The 21,310-nt window shown below is 39.6% G+C and overlaps 1 protein-coding gene across 1 annotated transcript in view; it reads left to right on the top strand.

Annotated features, from left to right (window-relative positions):
* Positions 1–21,310, top strand: part of FBXW2 (F-box and WD repeat domain containing 2) — a 30,460-nt gene that overhangs the window by 3,719 nt on the left and 5,431 nt on the right. The window contains exons 3-7 of the mRNA XM_046656813.1: positions 1,015–1,524; positions 12,708–12,902; positions 14,995–15,128; positions 17,475–17,561; positions 18,437–18,606. Of these exons, the coding sequence (XP_046512769.1) occupies positions 1,035–1,524; positions 12,708–12,902; positions 14,995–15,128; positions 17,475–17,561; positions 18,437–18,606 (1,076 nt within the window). The 5' untranslated portion in view covers positions 1,015–1,034. The remainder of the gene's footprint in view (positions 1–1,014; positions 1,525–12,707; positions 12,903–14,994; positions 15,129–17,474; positions 17,562–18,436; positions 18,607–21,310) is intronic.

Here is a 21,310-nt window from a genome sequence, read left to right as displayed (position 1 = left end):
CCGATTGTAGCTGTCTTCAGAGAGAAACAGCTTGGTGTGGTTGGAAGAGTACTGATCTTGAGAGCACTGGCCTCCAGTCTCTTTGCTGCTATTTTAATAGCTCTGTTGACTTTAGGCAAATCACTTACCTTCTCTGACTTGTAACTTCCTCATCTGCAAAGTAGAGATGATGATACCTGGTTTTTGGCGTTTCGTAAACATCAGGATTACTAATTTGACTTATTTGTGCAGGCTTCAGGCCCCTCATTGCTCTCTGGGGCACATGGTTAAGAGTTGTCACCAGCTCATTATGAGGCTTAAAAAAACAGACTGTGTAAAGCCAAATAAGGCTTTGGTAATTCATGTTCTAACAGGCAGTGCCGTAAAGGAAGTGGAAGAAGCAGAATACCTGAGCCACATAATTTATTACATCTGCTTATTTTTCTTCCCCAAATCCTTTTGCCTGAACATCTATTGCAAAAGCCAGTAGTCAGCTCTGTAATTTTGGTAACAGGTCACATTGTTCCTAGTATGATAACTTATGTCTCAGGTTACTGCTCAGGAGACTTGCTTTCTGATTGTCACATCCTGGAGCTTATTTTTGTGTTTTACTGTCCAAATAGAATGTATTAAGTAAATCATGTTTTGATAGTTCTGATGGGGGCGGGGGTATATTGTACAGAATATACTGTTTCATAAAGAATGAATACTTTGTAAGTCTTTTACTGTGAAGATGCATGTAGCATGTGCTAGACTTCAAAAGGAGCAATTCACACACACCAACATAAGTTTTATTGACATGTTTTCAGAGGTCGTGATTTGTTAAAGTATGTTTTCTCGAATGTATTTTCTTTTGTGTGCATGGAACATTTTCAGATAAACATAGTGTGTTAACTGTAAAGTTGTGATGTAGTAACTAAGCATAAAATTGTAATGCCAAGTTTTTTACGCTAATTTTTAATACTTCGTTTATTAGCAGTCTTGCTTGAACGGTCTTTTTGAGCAGAACTAATACAATATTTTGATGTGCCACAGGTAAATTTTTCCATAACCTTATGGAGAGAAAGGACTTTGAGACATGGCTTGATAACATTTCTGTTACATTTCTTTCTCTGACGGACTTGCAGAAAAATGAAACTCTGGATCACCTGATTAGTCTGAGTGGGGCAGTCCAGCTCAGGCATCTCTCCAATAACCTGGAGACTCTCCTCAAGCGGGACTTCCTCAAACTCCTTCCCCTGGAGCTCAGTTTTTATTTGTTAAAATGGCTCGATCCTCAGACTTTACTCACATGCTGCCTCGTCTCTAAACAGTGGAATAAGGTGATAAGTGCCTGTACAGAGGTATGGCAGACTGCGTGTAAAAATTTGGGCTGGCAGATAGATGATTCTGTTCAGGACGCTTTGCACTGGAAGAAGGTTTATTTGAAGGCTATTTTGAGAATGAAGCAATTGGAGGACCATGAAGCCTTTGAGACCTCATCATTAATTGGACACAGTGCCAGAGTGTATGCACTTTACTACAAAGACGGACTTCTCTGTACAGGTAAGAGACCCTGGAATTGTTTTTTTGATTTTTGCATTTTGTAGGGCGTATTCTTACACACAGAACAAGCTATTCCTTAGGCTTGAGAATGGCAAGTATTAATTATATGAGATATCTATAATGGCATCCCCCCTCATCCTCTTTCCTTCTAGAGAAGACAATCATTTTTATAAAATTTTACAACAAGAAAATTCCGGACTTTTTTTTTTTTTTTGAGGAAGATTAGCCCTGAGCTAACATCTGCTGCCAATCCTCCTCTCTTTGCTGAGGAAGATTGGCCCTGAGCTAACATCTGTGCCCATCTTCCTCCACTTTATATGTGGGACACCTGCCACAGCATGGCTTACCAAGCAGTGCCATGTCCACATCTGGGATCCAAACAGGTGAACCCCGGGCCACTGAAGGGGAATGTGCAAACTTAACGGCTGCGCCACTGGGCCGGTCCCCCGAGGCGTTCTTTTAAACGTGATGTGAATCGGAAAGCTGTAACTACTTTGGTGCGTTTCTTCCATGTTCAATCCTCCACATTGGTTAACTTTTTTTTCTCTCAGCAGTGATTTTTGGGGAAAAAGCAGTGGAAAAGTTGGTGGCTAGTCCTAGCAAACGGTTAGATCATCTTGCAAGAAGTACTTAACCTGTGTTTGTTTCCTTGTCTATAAAATATGGGAAGGGAGGTGTGTGTTTTTTGTTTTAAAATCCTGTGGGTCTAAGAAGAATTAGAAGTTAAGCGTTTGGGCATGGGAACAAAGACAGCTGAATATTTTTAAACTAAGCAATTAGGTAACTTTATATAACAAACAATCATTGAAATTTAGAATTATGTGTATCTTCCAATTATAATGGGCATGTGTAATCAGTGCCCACATTGTAGACAATATATTTTGATAGGCAAATAATTCTTAGGCAATGTTTAGAATGGCTCTAGCAGTTCTTGTCAGTGATCCCAATGCCTGTCACTTCCATTGTATGTAATAAAAAGGGGTACTTGGTGTTCTTTCTTCATCCAAGATAATTTCTTTTTTCCCTCCGGTTTTATTGAGAAATACTTGACATTTGTCCCTGTATAAGTTTAAGGCATACAGCATGATGGGTTTGATTTGCATATATTGTGAAATGATTACCACAATAGGTTCAGCTCACATCCATCTTCTCATATAGATACAATAAATAGAAAAAGAAAAAAAGGAAAGAAATTTTTTTCTTGTGATGAGAACTCAGGATTTACTCTCTTAACTTTCCTCTGTATCATACAACAGTGTTAGCTGTAGTCATCATGTTGTACATTACATCCTTAGTATTTACTTATCTTCTAATTGGAAGTTTGTACCTTTTGACCACCTTCCTCCAGTCCTCTCTCCCCACCTCTGGTAACCACAAATCTGATCTCTTTTTCTGTGATTTTTTTTTTTTTAAGAGTCCATGTATAGATGAGATTGTACAGTATTTGTCTTTCTCTGTCTGACATATTTCACTTAGCGTAATGCCTTCAGAGTCTATCTCTGTTGTCACAAGCAGTAGGATTTCCTCATTTTTTATGGCTGAATAATACTCCGTTGTGTATATATATATATATATACCACAACTTCTTTATTCATCCATTTTTGGACACTTAGGTTGTTTCCATTTTTTGGCTATTATAAATAATGCTGCTATAAACATGGGGATGTGGATAACTTTTTGAGTTAGTGTTTTCCTTTCCTTTGGATATATTCCCAGAAGTGGAATTGCTGGATCGTATGGAAGTTCTATTTTTATTTTATTGTATTTTATTCTTTTGGTGTAGAAGATTGGCCCTGAGCTAACACCTGTGCCAGTCTTCCTCTATTTTGTGTATGGGATGACTCCACATCATGGCTTGATGAGCAGTGTGTAGGTCCGCACCTGGGATCCAAACCTGCAAAACCCCAGCTGTGCACAAACTTAACCACTGGGCCACCAGGCTGGCCGCCTATTTTTAATTTTTTGATGACCCTTCATGCTGTTTTTCATAGTGGCTGTACCAATTTACAATCCCATCAGTAGTACACAATGATTCTCTTTTCTCCACATCCACGCCAGCATTTGTTATCTTTTGTCTTTTTGTGTGTGTGTCAGGAAGATTCGCCCTGAGCTAACGTCTGTGCCAGTCTTCCTCTACTTTGTATGTGGGATGCCTCCACAGTGTGGCTGATGAGTAGAGTAGGTCTGCACCCGGGCTCCGTGTGCCTGGGCCACCGAAGCAGAGCACGCGAAAGTTTAACCACTTAGCCATGGGGCCAGCCCCCTATCTCTTGTCTTTTTGATGATGGCCATTCTGATAGGTGTGGGGTGATATCTCATAGTGGTTTTAATTTGCATTTCTGTGATGATTAGTGATGTTGAGCACCTTTTCATGTACCTGTTGGCCTTTCGTACATTTTCTTTAGAGGTCCTTTTGCCCATTTTTTATTTGAGTTTTTTTGCTCTTGAGTTGTGTGAATTCTTTATGTATTTTGGATATTAACCCCTTATCAGATGTATCGTTTGCAAATGTATCATAAAAGATGTATTGTTTCCCATTCCATAAGTTTTCTTTTCACTTTGTTGATGGTTTCTTTTGCTGTACAGAAGCTCCTTAGTTTGATGTAGTCTCACTTGTTAGTTTTTTATTTTGTTGCTTGTGCTTTAGATGCCATATCCAAAAAATCATTACCAAGCCCCTCGTCAGGGAGCTTTATTCCTAGGTTTCCTTCTAGGAGTTTCATGGTCTCAGGTCTTACATTTAAGTCTTTAATTCGTTTTGAGTTAATTTTTGTGAATGGTATAAGATATGGGTCCAGTTTCATTCTTCTACATGTGAATATCCCATTATCCCAGCACTGTTTATTGAAGAGACTGTCTTTTCTCCATCAGGTATTCTTGACTCCCTTGTCCAATATTAGTTGACTGCATATGCTTGGATTTATTTCTTGGATCTTAATTCTATTCCATTGGTCTGTTTGTCTCTTTTTATGCCAGTACCGTACTGTTTTGATGACTGTAGCTTTATAGTATAGCTTGAAATCAGGAATTGTGATGCCTCCTGCTTTGTTTGTCTTTCTCAGGATTTCTTTGCCTGTTCAGGGTCTTTTGTGGTTTCATATTAACTTTTGGAGTGTTTTTTCTACTTCTGTAAAAAAATGCCGTTGGAATTTGAATAGGGATTGCATTGAATCTCTAGGTGGCTTTTGGTACTATTGACATGTTAACAATATTAATTCTTCCAGTCCATGAACATGAGATATCTTTCCATTTATTTATGTCTTCTGTTCCTTCACGTATAGTAGTTTTCAGAGTAGAGATCTTTCACTTCCTTGAATTTATTCCTAAGTATTTTATTGTTTTTGATGCTATTATAAATGGGATCAATTTCTTTATATCTTTTTCAGAAAATTCGTTCAAGATAATTCCTGATAAACATTTGGGTATTACCTAAACTACATGGTTGCCATTTTTAATAGTATATACTGCTCCTTTATGTAAATATATCATTATTTAACCATTTCTATGTTGGTGCGTGTTCAAGTTGTTTCTATTTTTATGAATATTTTTGTTTGCATAATATCTTTCCTTGAATTATTTATTTGAGGCAGAAGCTTCAAAGTGGAACCCCCAGATCCGGAAACATAAATGATTTTATAGCACCTCTTAGTGTCCTTTCCAGATAGATTGAATTGATGCCATGCCCACAGCAAAGTCTTAAGTAACCTGCTTCTCCTCAGAGTCCCACCAGACTCAATTTTAATTTTTTTTTTTAGATTGGCACCTGAGTTAACATCCATTGCCAGTCTTTTTTTTCCCTTCTCCCTAAAGCCCCCCAGTACATAGTTCTATATTCTAGTTGTCGGTCCTTCTGGTTGTGCTGTGTGGGACACCATCTCAGCATGACCTGATAAGCAGCGCCATGTCTGCACCCAGGATCCGAACCAGTGAACCCTGGGCCGCCAAAGTGGAGCGTCCAAACTTAACCCCTTGGCCACGGGGCTGGGCCCTCAATTTTAGTTTATTTTTAATAGTTAAGAGATGTATGATTTCTCAAGATTGTTTTAAAATTGCATTTCTTTATTCATTGAGGGTGTACATTTTCTCGTGTGGTAATAAATTCTCTGAAATGCTAGACAGTTTGTCAATTTTATAAATGTTAAATTTAAGGCATTTCATGGTTTTGTTTGTCATCCTGAAGTTACCCATGCTTACATTATTTTCCTTGTCCCATACTGTACGGCTGATTATTGGAACAGCATCGTCTCTTCTTCCATACTTTGATGTACTTTTCCAGTTGCAGTGATGGCTTTTCCGTGTCCTTTCACTTCATGGTCAGTGGCGTGTATTTTTTAAAGAGTAAGATGCAGTATTGCCCTTGAGCTTGGTGCTCATTTGCACTTAGGTAAATACTGGCAGTTGACTCATTTTTAGAACCAGCTCTAGCTTTTTTTCTTTTTTCTTAATTTCTCATCAAACTTTACTTTTGAAATGCAGTAAGACCTCAGTTACTTGGAGCAGAAGTGAATGGAACACATTCATTGAATTCTTTAACTGAAAAGTTACTATCTACAGTAACTGTGAACCCAACCCTGTATTTTAAGATTATTCTCTAGTTGGGTCTGTATGTTCTTTTATTTTTATTCTGGTTACATTCATCTGGTGTGCATATTGAAAATTAAACTCTCTCTAATGAAAATGACCCAAAGCATTAGTTTAATTTTTCTAACAGCATCCCTGGGACTGTTACTAGTGAGAGAAATATTTGCTATAGAATTATACATGTGTTTGTGTCATCTTGTTACCTAAGAGCTTGTGTTTTCACTGTGGTTGAATTGGGAAATTCTGAATTTGGCAGTAAACTTACAGTGACTGTCAGATTAGCCCCTTGAACAAACAGTGAAATAGTATTGCCAAAAAGATTGATGGCTGATGCTAAAAATTAATATGGTATAGGGGCTGGCCCTGTGGCTATGTGGTTAAATTCACAGGCTCCATTTCGGCGGCCCAGGGTTTCACCAGTTCGGATCCTGAACACGGACCTAGCACTGCTCATCAAGCCATGCTGAGGTGGCATCCCACATAGCAGAGACAGAAGGACCGACAGCTAGAATATACAACTATGTACTGGGGGGCTTTGTGGAGAAGAAATAAAAAGAGAGATTGGCAACAGATGTTAGCTCAGGTGCCAATCTTTAAAAAATAAAATTAATATGGTATAAACTGAATGAAGTAGTTATCCTTCTGCTTATTTCTGAAATGGTAAGAAAAGAACCTATTGTGCTTTGTGCTGTTCAAGAAATATTTATTTGTAAAATGCCTATTATATGAAAGATGATGTGAGGGCATACATAGATGAATTAGAGCGATTCTTTGGTCAGAAAACACACACACTGGGATCAGGAAGGTAACCTGAATAAGTAGAAGTTTCCACGTGGACTCTGGCTAATCAGAGAACACTTGCGCTTGTAGGGAGGGTGGCTGCTCTTTCACTGTGGTGAGTTATTGCCATGTGGGATTCAGGCTCAGAGCTGTCAGATCTGACTTTTTAAGAGAAGCCTCAAATCGAGATTTTTGTGAAATATCCTGGTTTTTTTAAGAGTGATTTTTAAGTATTATTCACAATTTAAAAAATATCATGTTTGAGTCATATTAACCTGTCAGCTGCTGTATCATGACCTCTGGCTTGTAGTCAAATAAGAAAAACAAGAGCTATGAAAGAGATGTGATCAGCTGATGTAGTTGAATGGTATGAGAAAAAAATCGTATAGTTGTTCAGAGGAAGAAGTGATTTCTTCCATTTGGGAAACTTGAGCAGTATTTATGTTGAGTCTTGAAGAGTGGATGGAGTTTGGAGAGATGAGAGTAAGGGCTTTGCAGCAGGAAGATCAGCATTAGCAAAGGTATGGAAAGGGCTCAGCATGGAGCACGTAGCAGGAAAATAAAGAAAATTCATTTTAGCTGGATTTTTAGGATGTAAGTAGGGACTCTATAAGAGACTCTTAGAATAAAATCTGAAGAAGTAGACTTGGGCTGTGTTGTGAAAGCTTCAAATGCTGGGAATGTGAGTTTGGACAGTTTTCTATAAGCAGTAAGAAAAAACTATGGAAGATTTCTGAGCAGAAAAGGGGCCGGGATCAGAGCTTTCTTCTTCAAGGAGACCAGTGTTCTTTTTTATTTTTTTAAGATTTTATTTTTCCTTTTTCTCCCAAAGCCCCCGGTACATAGTTGTGTACTTTTAGTTGTGAGTCCTAGTTGTGGCATGTGGGATGCCGCCTCAGCATGGTTTGACGCGCAGTGCTGTGTCCGCGCCCAGGATTCAAACTGGCGAAACCATGGGCCGCCATAGCAGAGCACGCGAACCTAAGCACTCGGCCACGGGACCGGCCCCAAGACCAGTGTTCTTTATTTCTATCAGACCCAGGTCCTCTTTTTATAACATATTTTACAATATTACCTTAAAGTAAAATTCATAGAAATAACTTAGCTACACATGTTTTTTAAATGAATACAGTCCCTAAACTCTGATCCAAAGGAAAATTATGAGAACAGTAATTTAAAATAATACGCATTCAACGTGTAGTTCTCAAGCACAGCTATGCTGGAAGCCAGTACTGCAGTCATGTCTGTGCCTGTATGTGCTGTCATTGTGATCATGACAGCTATAAATGCAGAATGTTGTATTTGTGCCACAGATAGCATCAATGTTGTGATCTTCTTAAATGATGAAAAACTCTTAGTAAAGTTCCCAAGAAAGTACATTTTTTCTCAATTTACCTGGTAGTTACACTGATAGAAAATTCAGAATAAACTGTAAATATGCTTTGTAAAACAGGTTCTAGGCTCAGATAACTAAGAATAAGCTTTTCACTTAGTAATGTCTGGCAGAACCTTCGAGAATGTCATGCAAAATACTAGACAGTTCTTTTTGTGCACTGTCCCAAGCATTGCAGTATGTTTAGCATCCCTGGCCTCTTCCCAGTAGATGCAGTAGTACCCCCCTACTCCAATCATTGTGAAATTGAAACCACCCCTACAAATTTCTAAAATGTTCCCTTAGGAGATACTCCTTCTATTGACACCCTCTGACATAGACAAATCTAAAGCATCCAAGTTAAAGTATTAGCCTGTTGCAGTTTAGGTAAGGGTAAATAGGTCTAGATTAGGATAGTAAGGATAGAGATTTTAAAAAGGAGCAATTGAATGAAAGAGCAGCTGTTGAAATAGAATTAACAGGATTTGGTAATGGATTGGGTGTGTGGCAAGGAAAAACGGATATTTCAAAAATGGCTGAGGTTTCTAGTTGTGTGTATACCTGGGAAGATGGTACTAGTAACAGGAATAGAAAATAAAGAAATAAATTCAAGAATGTAGATGGAGCTCAGTTTGGGTTGAACTTAAAATCCAGTTGGATGTGTAAGTGGAGATTCCTGCAAATATCTGAAAGTACAGGATCAGAGCTTTGGGGAGTGCTCAGGGCTAGAGAGAGATTTCAGAGTTAGTCACATCACAGCTGTGGCTGTAACAGTGAAAAGGAGATGTAGAGAGGAAAAAGAAAAGAGCCTAGGGTGGACCCTTGAAGAGCACGCCTAGAGAAAGGGGAGAGGTAAAGAAACAGAATGGTGATGAAGAGAGTTTCAAGGAGAATGAAAATTGCCTGTCTTAAAGAGGCTCTGGTAAATGTTTATGCAGTTGGTCAGCAGAGTCAAATGCCTCAGAGAGGCAACTGAGAGCTGAGAATTCTACCAGTTAAATATTTAAACTTGGCTTCGTACGATAGTTTACTCCATTTGGGCTACGGCTCATTTTTCTGTTTGTCTTTGTTACATACCCATCCTTGTAATTTTTTATATCGAACTATTGTTTTCATCCTATTTTCTGAATTGAGAGGGCTTTTTTTTCCCTTTCGTATAGTGAAAAATAATCTACATTTATTTGGTTCTTTTTCATTTCTAGGCTGCATCAATGATGACCTCTTTGAAAACAGGTTGGGCTAGCCAGTGCAGCAAATGGAAGTCCATAGGGAAGGTTGACACAAAGCCAAAAGGAGCAGAGAATAATGGCTCCTGAAAGCTTAGCAGCTAAGAGTAGACTTGTACTGTAAAATGGAACTCAACTCAGCCTGATTGTTTTCCCATGTTTCTTTAGGGTGTAAACCTGAATGGTGCAATATTTTTCTGTATAAACTAGTTTAAATAATTAGTTTGGATAATCTTTCCCTTTGTTTTAAATCAAATTGTGGTAGAATATACATAACATAAAATTTATCATTTTAATCATTTTTAAGTGTCCAGTTCAGTGCCATTAAGTACATTCACATTGTTGTGCAGACATCACCATCCTTGCGTCTTTACCAAACTGAAACTGTAGTTGTTAAAACACTAACTCCCTATTCCCTCTTCCCTCCAGCCTTTGGCAACTACCATTCTACTTTCTGTCTCTGACTACTCTCTTTACCTCATATGGGTGGAATCATACAGTATTTGTCCTTTTGTGACTGACTTATTTCACTAAGTGCATGTGTCAGAATTTCCTTCCTTTTTAAGGCTAAATAATATTCCATTGTATTTATATACCACATTCTGTTTATCTTCTCTCCTAGTTTTTAACTAGCTTTCCTGCCTCCAATTTTGCCCCCCTTCAAACCGGTCTCCGTGATGCAGCCATAGTGATCTTTCAGAAATGCAAATCAGGTCATAAACATCCTCCCGACCCAGCTCTCCAGCCTGACTTTGTCACTATTTCCTGGTCATGCTGAACTGCTTTTGTATCAGTGTCCATGTTTAGACAATGCATTTTGACAAGCATTCTAAATAGTTCCTAGGCAGTTTTTAGAATGGTTCCAAGTAGTTCTTTATGAATTGACCCCAGTGTCTATTCACATGTATTTATGTAATATGTAGAGATACTTAGTAGGTATATACCAGCGATTGGTAAACTGCAAACTCAGGGCCAAATCCAGCAGAGTAATTCCAACAGAGACTGTATGGCTCAAAAAGCCTAAAATATTTATGATCTAATCTTGTACTGAAAAAGTTTGGCTGACCTTTGGCATGTACTGTTCCTTTTTGGCGGCTGAGTGGAGGGTAGGGATGGGGTGGTTAGCTTACTCATCCTTTAGATTTCAGCTAGTTAAAACTTGAAAGTTTTTTTAAGCCATGAGATCCCTTCTTCAAACAATCCTAAGACAAAGCCCAGCTTAAAAACAAATGAGAGTATAGTTGAGGAGCCAAGGATGCCATCTCCTAAGGCGTATTTGTGGAACACTAGAGATTCAGGAGCACAGGTGTGAACCAGGGGAGCTTCATCTGAGGCGTTTTCTCCTTTTATCCCCTCCCTGCATTTGCTGTGGGCTTTTGTACTGCCCACCGCTTACTGTACTGAATTATATTTGCCTGCTTAGCCTTTTTGTCTTCCCAAGTAGACTAAGCGCTGTGTGAGCAGGAGCCCTGCCTGACTCAGAAGTTCTATAAATAAAGGTTGAATGAATGAGACCCCAGTTGAGCACTAGCAGTAAATCAGAACCAAGCTCAGGTAGGACCCAAAATGATTTCTTTCCCTGTTTTAGCCCCCTAGAAATACAGTCACAAAATGTCCAAGCTTAAAGAATATCTCAAACTGCACTACACCATCTAGTAGCCACTGGCCACATATGGCTTCTGAACACTTGAGCTGTGGCTCGTCCAAAGTGAGATGTGAAATGTGAAATACTCACTGGATTTCAAAGACTTAGAAGATAAACCGTTTCATTGGTAATTTTTTTATGTTGATTACATGTTGAAATGTTAAATTTTTGACATCTTGAGTTAAACTATATTAGATTAGTTTCTTTTTTTTACTTTTTGAAGTAAATAATAGAAAAAATTTTGATTACACATATGTCTTGCATTATATTTCTGTTGGACAGCACTGTTCTGGATCATTGGTTCTCAAAATATTGCCGATGCATTAGAATCACCTGGCAAGCTTTTAAGATTATTGGCAAGCTTTTAAGATTTTTTGGACCCCACCTCAGAGATTCTAAATTAGACTCTCTGAAGGTAGGGCCCTGCACACGTGTTTTGATAAAGCTCCCCAGATGATTCCAGTGTCTCATATGCCCAGTGAGAACCTCCAGCCAGTCCTGCCCCTCATTTTATAGAGAGGAAACTGAGTCCCTACAAAGTAAAGTGATGACACACAGAGTCTTCATTTCAGTATGTTCTCATAGGGTTTGTCCAGATTGAATTCACGCTCTACCTCTTTCATAAGTGGTAGCTATTTTTCCATTGTCTGGAACAGTGGCTCTTGACCAACCCCTAAGGGTAGAATTGTAGCTGGCTTGCTTTAGTCATTTCAGCTTTTTGAAAGCTGGTTAATTTGTGCTTTCCTAGGATACTATGTCCTTGTCATAGTGACTTGTCCTCAAAATGTCTTTGTCAGTTCTTACTATTTTTTATTCTAAAGGTAAGTTATGAGACGTGAGTTAATCATTAGGATTTTAAACATAATTCAAGCACAGCCTTGAATTGGCGCCATGATCAGTATAATATTTTCTTCAGAGGCAGAAATAAAATGTACTGTTTTCTACAGAATCTTAAGAGACTTTTACAAGCTCATTTTTGAGTTGTTGTGACTATCTGGGAATAATTTATCCTTGGTTTTCTTAGGGGTTCCTTTACACATTTCAAGATGGCTCAAGAAATTATCAGTTAGCCTTTGCAGAAGTTAACTCATGATCTGAGGCTTATCTTTGGACTTGCCTTAGAGTAGAACATGTTCCAGCAGACTGCTTTACTATTCAACATTCTTTATTTATTCAGGGTTGTTGGGTAATGGACAGGCATGCGTGTAGACATGCAGTCATAGTAATACACATCATTTCAAGCTCAAATCAGAGAGCTCATGAGAGTCAAAGATTTATGATATTTTAGAAGTGGAAGCACCAAAGGATGCTTCAGTCTAAGATTCCTCTGTACCCTGGAAAATTAAGGGAAAAGGACTATACCAAAAAGCTTGCATTTAGTCGCTGTGCCGTTAACACCATTTTGGTGACCCTGAGCAAGTTGTGTTACCCGCTCCATGCTTTGGTTTTTTCAGCTATAAAGTGAGAGTGCTAGGCAGGGTGACCGTTAAGTTTCTTCTTTAAGAATACCATGGTTGGGGATTGATTTTCCTTCATTAGTGTTTGTTTTCTTACTAACCTCCCTGTTTTTCTCTTGAAGGGTCAGATGACTTGTCTGCAAAACTGTGGGATGTGAGCACAGGGCAGTGCGTTTATGGCATCCAGACCCACACTTGTGCAGCTGTGAAGTTTGATGAGCAGAAGCTTGTGACAGGCTCCTTTGACAACACTGTGGCCTGCTGGGAATGGAGTTCTGGAAGCAGGACCCAGCACTTCCGGGGGCACACAGGGGCGGGTGGGTTGCCCTTTTTCAAGGGTTTCTGGACTTAGTTTAACCTTGTGCCTTGAAGCCAGAAGTCAAGAATGTGATTCTCTTTTTTGTTTTGTTTTATAACTTAACCTGTCTTTCTTATCTATTCTTTCTCAGTCACGGCAGTTAATCCCTTTATTCAAGTTCTTATTTGGAATTTTTTCCCTAATTTTGCTTTGCTTTGTCCCGTTTAAAAACTCTTCTCTCCTATTTCATTTTTATGCTGTTGGACAGTCAGTCCCCTTTGCTTTTATCAGATTCCATACTTCAAATTGACTAAGTCCTACACTTGTAAATTCTGTCTACTTCATTTGTAGAATTAAGGCTGAAAATCCTTTGGAGTGACAGTGGTTTCCAGATTGTGTGATCTACACATATTCTGTCAAATTGGAGCTTGATTGACAATTGTTAAAACAAGCTACTGCCTAGAGATAAGATGAAAGAAACCGATCCCTGAAGATTTCCTAATAATTTTACAGCAGGCTTGGTTTGCAAAAACTTGTCCTTTGAATATAACCTCAAGACCTGCTCTCGCCCTCTGCTGCACTGTATTTTGGGGCTTTGTGCAGAAAGCATGCTGAGCTGTTCCCCAGCCTCTTGTGCAGCAGCTCCCTTCTTCCTTTTGCCCATTTACCCACCGCATTAGCCCCTGAGAGACACCATCTGTGCTCTTAAGCCTCGCATTTTATGAGTGGCCTTCCTGGACTCCCTCAACAGGTTGGTCTCTCTGCTGTAGGTTTCCCAGTAACCTGCATTTCTGTCCTAACTCTCATCGTACAAGTAAGTATGATCATCTCATGATTTCCCCACCAGGCTGTAAGCTCCAAAGCACAGGGAGCCTGCCTGTCTTGTTCACTCTTAGGTCCTGAGTTCCTTGCACTGTACCTGGTACTCAGTAATTCTTTGAAGTAAACCTAGCTGTTCGATTGCTAAAAACAGGCTTTTTTGCCATTTTGTCTGTCATCCTATACATTTTTCCTCAGTCTGCTATGTTACCACTCATTTGTTATAGAAATCAATATTTGAAGATATATGAATTATCATGGAACTTGTATATTAAACTGAGTGTACTGTTCCACAGTGTCAAGGTATACATTGACTTCCAGGTGATTTTATACCTGATCAACTGAGAACCCTGCTCTAAAAAACTTTCTCCTTGCTGTTCCCTGGACATTGCTGTGGCTTTTCCTAACTCCATGCCTTTGCTCCCTCTACCTGCAGTATTCTCTTTCTTTTCTTGATAAACTCTACTCATCCTTCAGGGCCCATCTCCAATATCGCCTCTTCCCTGAAGTCCTCCCTGATACCCCTGGGCAGAGTTAGTCATTCTCCTTGGTGTTTCCCTAGCAAGAGGTAAACATTTATTTTTTTTGGACTTCCTCCTCCACCCCTCACTTAGATTGAGTTCCTTAAAGAAAAGACCAGTGTCTTCATCTCTAGGTCCCCAGTGTTCCTTTAGAATTTGGCAGACATTTAGAAACAAATACTTGAGCACTTGCCATACTCAGGCACCATTTTAGGTGCTGGGGGTATAGCTGTGAAGAAATTCAGTTAGTTTTGAGACAGTGGCTTAGTCTGACCTTTGAGATCTTTGTGTTTTATTTTGTTGTTCTCATTACACTGGCTTTTCTTGAATATGGGCGTTGTTTTGCAGCTTATATTCTTGACATTTTGCCTCACTGCAATAAATAGTGCAAATCTAAGTAGGGCCACCTGTGTTCTGTTTTCCCTTCATAAGCTAGATAAGTTTGTGTAGTATCAGGCATCAGTCCTAAGAAGAAATGCCATTATTTCCAACACTGGTTTTGCCTCTCACTTTGAAGCTAACACAAGTTTAATAGAGTGTATTAATCCAGACACTTTCCATCCTTAGCATAATAAGCTATAATAATAATGAGAATTTTGAAATGGCTATTTTTTTTTATCATAGAATTGCTAGCTGAGTGGGACCATTCTTATGGTAGCTCTGGCTGAGCAATACAGTTGGACAGCTAGGGAGAATAAACATTATTGAACTCTATTATAAAGCCCCTCAGACAGAGGCATGTTTTAACTTTGTGTGTGTTATGTATACTAGTGTTTAGCGTCGATTACAATGATGAACTGGATATCTTGGTGAGTGGCTCTGCAGACTTCACTGTGAAAGTATGGGCTTTATCTGCTGGGACGTGCCTGAACACACTCACTGGGCACACGGAATGGGTCACCAAGGTAGGAAGACTTACAGAAGAAATCTGGACGTCAGGCTTTGTGGGGGTGGGGGAGCTGTGGGTGGAGTGGAGGATGGTAGACGCTGCCTTATAAGTGGTAGGTGAGCCATAAGATGGAATGGATGCAACCACAAAGCATGATGATGTACAACAGTGACCAACACGTAAAAGACACTTGGTAAACAGTTTTAACAAGTGAATAACTTTGGACATGGAAAGGTGCCCACAATACATTAGGTGGGTAGAGGGAGCAAATAAAACAGGTTTACATACAAAAAACTATGTATGATATCAGTTTCTGAGTGTGTTTATGCACCAAAATGTTGAAGATGATTATTTCTTGGAATTGTGGGTGCTTTTTTCCCTTTAGGCTAAGCATATTTCTTTTTTAATCAGAAAAGCAGTTTTTATTTTGAAAAAGAAAATGATTACAAGAAATGGGACAAAGGAAAATCTACAGAATCTTTAAAAGAACATTGTGATGTTTTCTAGTTTTCAAGAAAAGATTGCTGTGAGGATTAGATGCAATATTAATAATGGAAATGCCATGCAGAAACTGTTCTTGAGCTTACCATGCCATTCTGTGAGGGCCCAAGGATGCAGGAGTGAACAAAACAGACCCAGGCCTGACACGAGTGTTAGCCTAGTAGGAGAAATAGTTATTTTAACAGTAAAATCACAAATAAATGTATAGTTACAAATTGTGTTCAGTGCTATGAAGGAGAAGTGCAGTGTTCTGTGAGAAAGTCTAGGAAGGTATCCAATTTCATTCATTCAGGGAAAGCTTCTTGAGAAGGGACAAAACATGAAGAATAAATTGGGGGTAGCTGTGTAAAAGTAGTGGACTATTGCAGAGGGTGCAGTATCTGCACAGGCCCTGCGGTGGGAAAGAACCTGACAAGTTTGATGCCCTGGAAGGCCAGCGGAGCTGTGATGTAGTTGGGGGAGGGGTGGCCCTCATGTATGCCTTACTTGGCACTGTTAAGGATTTTATAGACATTCTAAGTATAGTAGGAAGCAGTTCTAAGCAAGGGTCTTGTGTGATTTATATTTTAAGAAGATAATTGCTGAGTGAAAAGTGGATTTGAGTGGGGCACAAGTGGACACAGGGTGGCCAGTTAGGCTTTTGCAGTAGTCTGAGCAAAAGGTACCCATGGCTTGGACTTGAGTGGCAGTAAAGAAAGAGAAGGGCGCCCATGAAGGATATGTCTTCAAGGTAAAGCCAGCTGAACCCACTGACTCACGAGGAACAAAGAAGAAAGAATCAGAGATGGCTAGTGGGTTTTAGATTGGATGGGTAATTGTGTCTTTCTGAAATAGGCAGAGCTAAAAGGAGAGCAGTTTGTAAGAAGATCAATAATACCACTGAACTGTACACTTAAAAGTGGTTAAGATAGTACATTTTATGTTATGTGTATTTTACCAATAAAGAAATTGGGAAAAGAAATAATTCTGTATTGGGCACATTCAATATTTAAATAGAAAAGTTATGTCAGACAATTTGGTGTTGGGTTAAAAACAGTGGGCTTGGGGCCAGGACACTGACTGTGATGTCTTAGACAAGTTACTCCTCCCTTCCGGGCCTCAGTTTCATCATCTCCTCAATGTTTCTGTGAATATTAAATGAGGTGATGGGACAGTACCCAACAAGGTGCCTGGCACCTGGTAGCATGTCTGTCAGTTTCAGTTGAACCTGCAACCCAGGATTTTGAATGAGTGAGTCTGGCCTCCCCTGTCACATCATGCTGATTTATTACAAAAATAACTAGAACCTAGTGTTTACAGATCCCACGTGCCAATGGAATGTTCATTACCGTTACGGTTATTTAATGGCTTTGTTTCATTTTCACTGCAGTTACGTGAGATAAGTGCCTCATCCCCTATTTGAAAGGTGAGGAAACTGAGAAGCAAAGAGATTAGATGGTACTGCCCCAGTTTGCAAAGTCAATATATGGCAGATTCTGGTCCCAGGCCCAGTGCTTCTTCCTTTATAATGCACATGCTTATGAAAACAGATCACTTGTATCTCCTGTGTCTGCAGACTTTTTTCTTTCCTGTTCCTCACACTTTCTATAAAGTCACATTTTATCATTTTTAAAATCGTTCCTAATGTCTGCTTCCAGACTGAAGCTAAGATTAAATACTGCCAACATTAGACACTTTTAGATCCTGCTGATAATGTAGAGAATCTGGTTGTAGTAAACTCTTAGTAGAAGTTAACTTGGCCATAGAGTTATAACTTAGCTATTCTAGGATACCGTATCGTTTCATATTTTCAATTTTTTTAAAAGCAATATAGGAGTAGCATTGAAAGGATCTTCCGTAACACAGATGTTTCCATTTCTAGGTGGTCTTGCAGAAGTGCAAAGTCAAGTCTCTCTTGCACAGCCCTGGAGACTACATCCTCTTAAGTGCGGACAAGTATGAGATCAAGGTGAGGGTTTCTTCTCCATCAGTCTGTCTCAACAAAGAAAACCTGGCAAAATTTTAAAAATTAAAATGGTGTGGCAAAGGGGGAATATTTCAAGGGAGGCAGAAATGTCTTAGTCCAAGCCATCTTTAAAACACTGAAAAGAGAATTACCTGTTATTTCTATGTTCTAGGCAGTTTCTAACCCTGATTTGTAAATGAAGAAAAAAAAACTGCAGAAATTTATCTTCAGTACATTCTGTTTTCTTAAGACACGCGTCTCCTACTCCTCAATTCTTAGATCTAAACTATGAAAACATAAACATTTGGGGGCCGGCCTGGCGGCGTAGTGGTTAAGTGCGCACGTTTCGCTTCAGTGGCGTGAGGTTTGCCAGTTCGGATCCCGGGTGTGGACATGGCACCACTTGGCAAGCCATGCTGTGGTAGGTGTCCCACGTATAAAGTAGAGGAAGATGGGCATGGATGTTAGCTCAGGGCCAGTCTTCCTCAGCAAAAAGAGGAGGATTGGCAGCAGATGTTAGCTCAGGGCTAATCTTCCTCAAAAAAAAAAATAAACATTTACTTCTGTAATAATAAAAACAATTTACAAAAGGTTTACAGAGCACTGTTACATACATTCTTATTGCACTGTTCCACGTAGTAGGCATTATCCTCATTGTGGGAACTGAGGTTCAGAGAGGTTAAGTTTTTTACCCAAGATTACATGGCACATTGCTGCAGAATTGGAGCTTGAACCCATCCCTCGACTGTAAAACCTGCAGTCTTTCCACTTTACTTCACTTTGTATCTGATGTCAGCAACACAAGCCACGTTGTTTAAGGACAAGCTTTTCTATGGTGATATCATCTGTCATCTTTCCTAACTGTCTTTTATCTGTAGATTTGGCCAATTGGGAGAGAAATCAACTGCAAGTGCTTGAAGACATTGTCTGTCTCTGAGGATAGAAGTATCTGCCTGCAGCCCAGACTTCACTTTGATGGCAAATACATCGTCTGTAGTTCGGCACTGGGTCTCTACCAGTGGGACTTTGCCAGTTATGATATTCTCAGGTAAGGTTTCCTCTGACAGTGTTGCGGTCTCTTTATTTTGTTGCAGTTTAGTAGTAAAGACAAGACTAAATATTTGGATAAATTAGTCAATAACTTGCTTTTGGGAACTGTTTACTACATCAGTTAAAGAGAGGGTTATATGCTGAAAATCTCACACATAGCAGTAATCAGAAAGAGTTACGTGCTAGAACCTAGAATATTGAGGTTCTGGTCCCTCTCCTTACTCTGAGTCACTCCCCCTTTCAGAATTTAACATCCTTTTCTGGGAAATGAGGGGCTTGGGTGAAAAGATCTTCAGATTTCTAGTTCTAACATTTTACGTTCTATTTCCTTGTCAGTTGAAATTTTACCTTGAGGCATCAAATGACCTTCTGTTGACTAGTAAAAAGACAGAGGTATTTAGAGAAAAATACAACTTACAAGGTTTCTCTCCAAAGAAATACATAAGAGATCGATAGACAAGTAATTTTGTGATTCACTGCATGCTGTAGACCCCTCTTAGAGATTGGCGGTGTCTCTTAGCACATCAGAGCCTGATGGAAGCCAGTGCCATATGGTGCTTCAGAGAACTTACCTTGGTGATACACAAACCTTGGTTTAAGACTTGGTGCCATCTCTTAGGAACTGTATGATTTTATGTAAGTTTCTTAACCTCTCTCTGCCTCAATTTCCTCACCAATAAAGTGAAGATTAAGTGAAATGCCTGTAATGAGGACCTAGCACAGGACCTGGCAGAGCTCTGTTACTGATAGCTCTGAGAACCCCTGCGTAAAGAAACCTGTTTGAATTTAACTCACTGTACCTCACACTTACTGTGCACAAAGCCCTTTTTTTGAGGAACACCTGTTAACAGCTCACAGATTTAGTGTTCCACAGCATGGTTTCAGGAAATGCTGGCTTGGGGGAGTACAGAAAATTGAATGTTCTCTTCATTGTTTTTTTGCATGACTGTTTGAGGTCAACTTGTATGGGATTGATCATACTAGCCAACAGGGCTTTGGCAGGCCCTGTCTCTCTAGTCATAAAGTTACAACCCCACTTATGTCTCCCAGGTGTCAGACCTTCATTTCTAACCAATTAGGTTTCCAAGCTGTCAGGATCCTTTCTAGAACTGATTGATAATTATACTTTGAGAAAAAAAGACCAGAACGGATCCTAGAAAATGTTAGTCCAAGCTCTTCATTTTATAGATGCGGAAACTGAAGCCAAGAGAGAGTAGGGGCCTTGTCCAGCATTCCACGGCTCACCCTAGTCCAGCAGCCAGCCAGCCATGTCTGGATCATCCAACAGGCATATGCTTAAGGGACCAGCAAGCCAGAGAGAAAGAGCTTTTGAAAGAACTTGATAACTTTGCAAAGAAAAAATCCAGGTAGTCATAATGGGAAAATCAGTTCCTTTACAATTTCGTATTGTTTTTGTTTTGAATTAAAATAGGGGAGGGAGGCATGCAAAGGCAAGGTGTAGTATAGATATTATAATCTTTTTAATGCTTAAGAGTCTCTAAAGGTTTTAATTTGACCCTGCATTTACCTTTCTCATGTGTGCTGCTTACTCCGAATGGCGTATAGAGTCTAGAGTCCCAGATGAAAATTCTGTTTGTTTTTGGTGTTTGGATACACTAGCTTTAAAAAATAAACCTGCAAGATTGTTTGCTGCTAGGAAGTGCTAGGTTAAGGCTATTTCTTTGAAAAGGGGCTGTTTTATCTCTTGGTTTTCTCCACTCCAAATGCAAATAAATCAACCTCTTTTGAAATCTTAGTACAATCCTATGGCCTCAGTTGCTGGGACCAGGTAGGGCTACTTATGCTTTGAAGCTAATTGAAAAGAAGCAAAGTGCAGATGGCAGCATTTTGCTCAATAGAGCTAAGATATGATGCAATCTCTTGAGCTAGTTATCTCAGAACAGCAGGCAGGGTTATTTAGGTTCAAGGGCCCAGACTGCACAGCAGGGATGTCTGTTTACAGTTCTAAAGAAATCAAAATAAGGGGGGCTGTGAGCCTGTCAAGACCTGTATTCTGTTCTGCAACTTATTTGTGCTCCAGGCTTTGGAGTCAGCTCATCTTCACCAGCTTAAATCCTATTCCCTAGCCACCCAGTTTTCTAAGTTTCTGGTTATTTCCTGCTTGGCATTGACGATGTGGGACTAAATAGACTTTCTTGCTGTTTGTCCCAGTTTCCTTTGGATCTCTTTTGTAGGAATTTTTATTTCCTCATGTTCATTGCACCACTGTTCTATTCATTAGCAGGTATTTATTGAGCACCTGCCTGTATGTCAGGCATTTTGTGCTGTATATTGGGAACCATCAGAAATACTTACCAAACCCAAGCAAATTACTAACCAGCGAGAGGGAAGACTGATATTAAACAACTAATTACATACAGATGTTTCAGTGGTTGGGCTAAGAGCAACATACTGTGGGGGACTTTGAGACCCCACCTAGTTTGAGGAGTAAGGGAAGGCTTCTTTGAGGAAGAGATTCAGGCTAAGCTCTAAAGGATGAGTATATGCATTAAGTAAATGCCAGCAGTGAGTGTGCAGTGAGGAGCATTGTAGACTGCGAGACCAGTCTATTCGAAGGCCCTGAGATGAAGGAACCTGCTGCATTTGAGAAAGGCCAGTGTCGCTGGAGATGTGAATGCCATAGAGAGCCACTGAAGAGTTTAAAAGTTTAAATGAGGTACCAGTAGGATTAGATTTTAGTG

Source organism: Equus quagga, chromosome 1 (assembly GCF_021613505.1).
Source record: "Equus quagga isolate Etosha38 chromosome 1, UCLA_HA_Equagga_1.0, whole genome shotgun sequence".
NCBI lineage: Eukaryota > Metazoa > Chordata > Mammalia > Perissodactyla > Equidae > Equus > Equus quagga.
The sequence above is the reverse complement of the archived record's forward strand: the minus strand, read 5'-3'. Positions and strand labels throughout refer to the sequence as shown.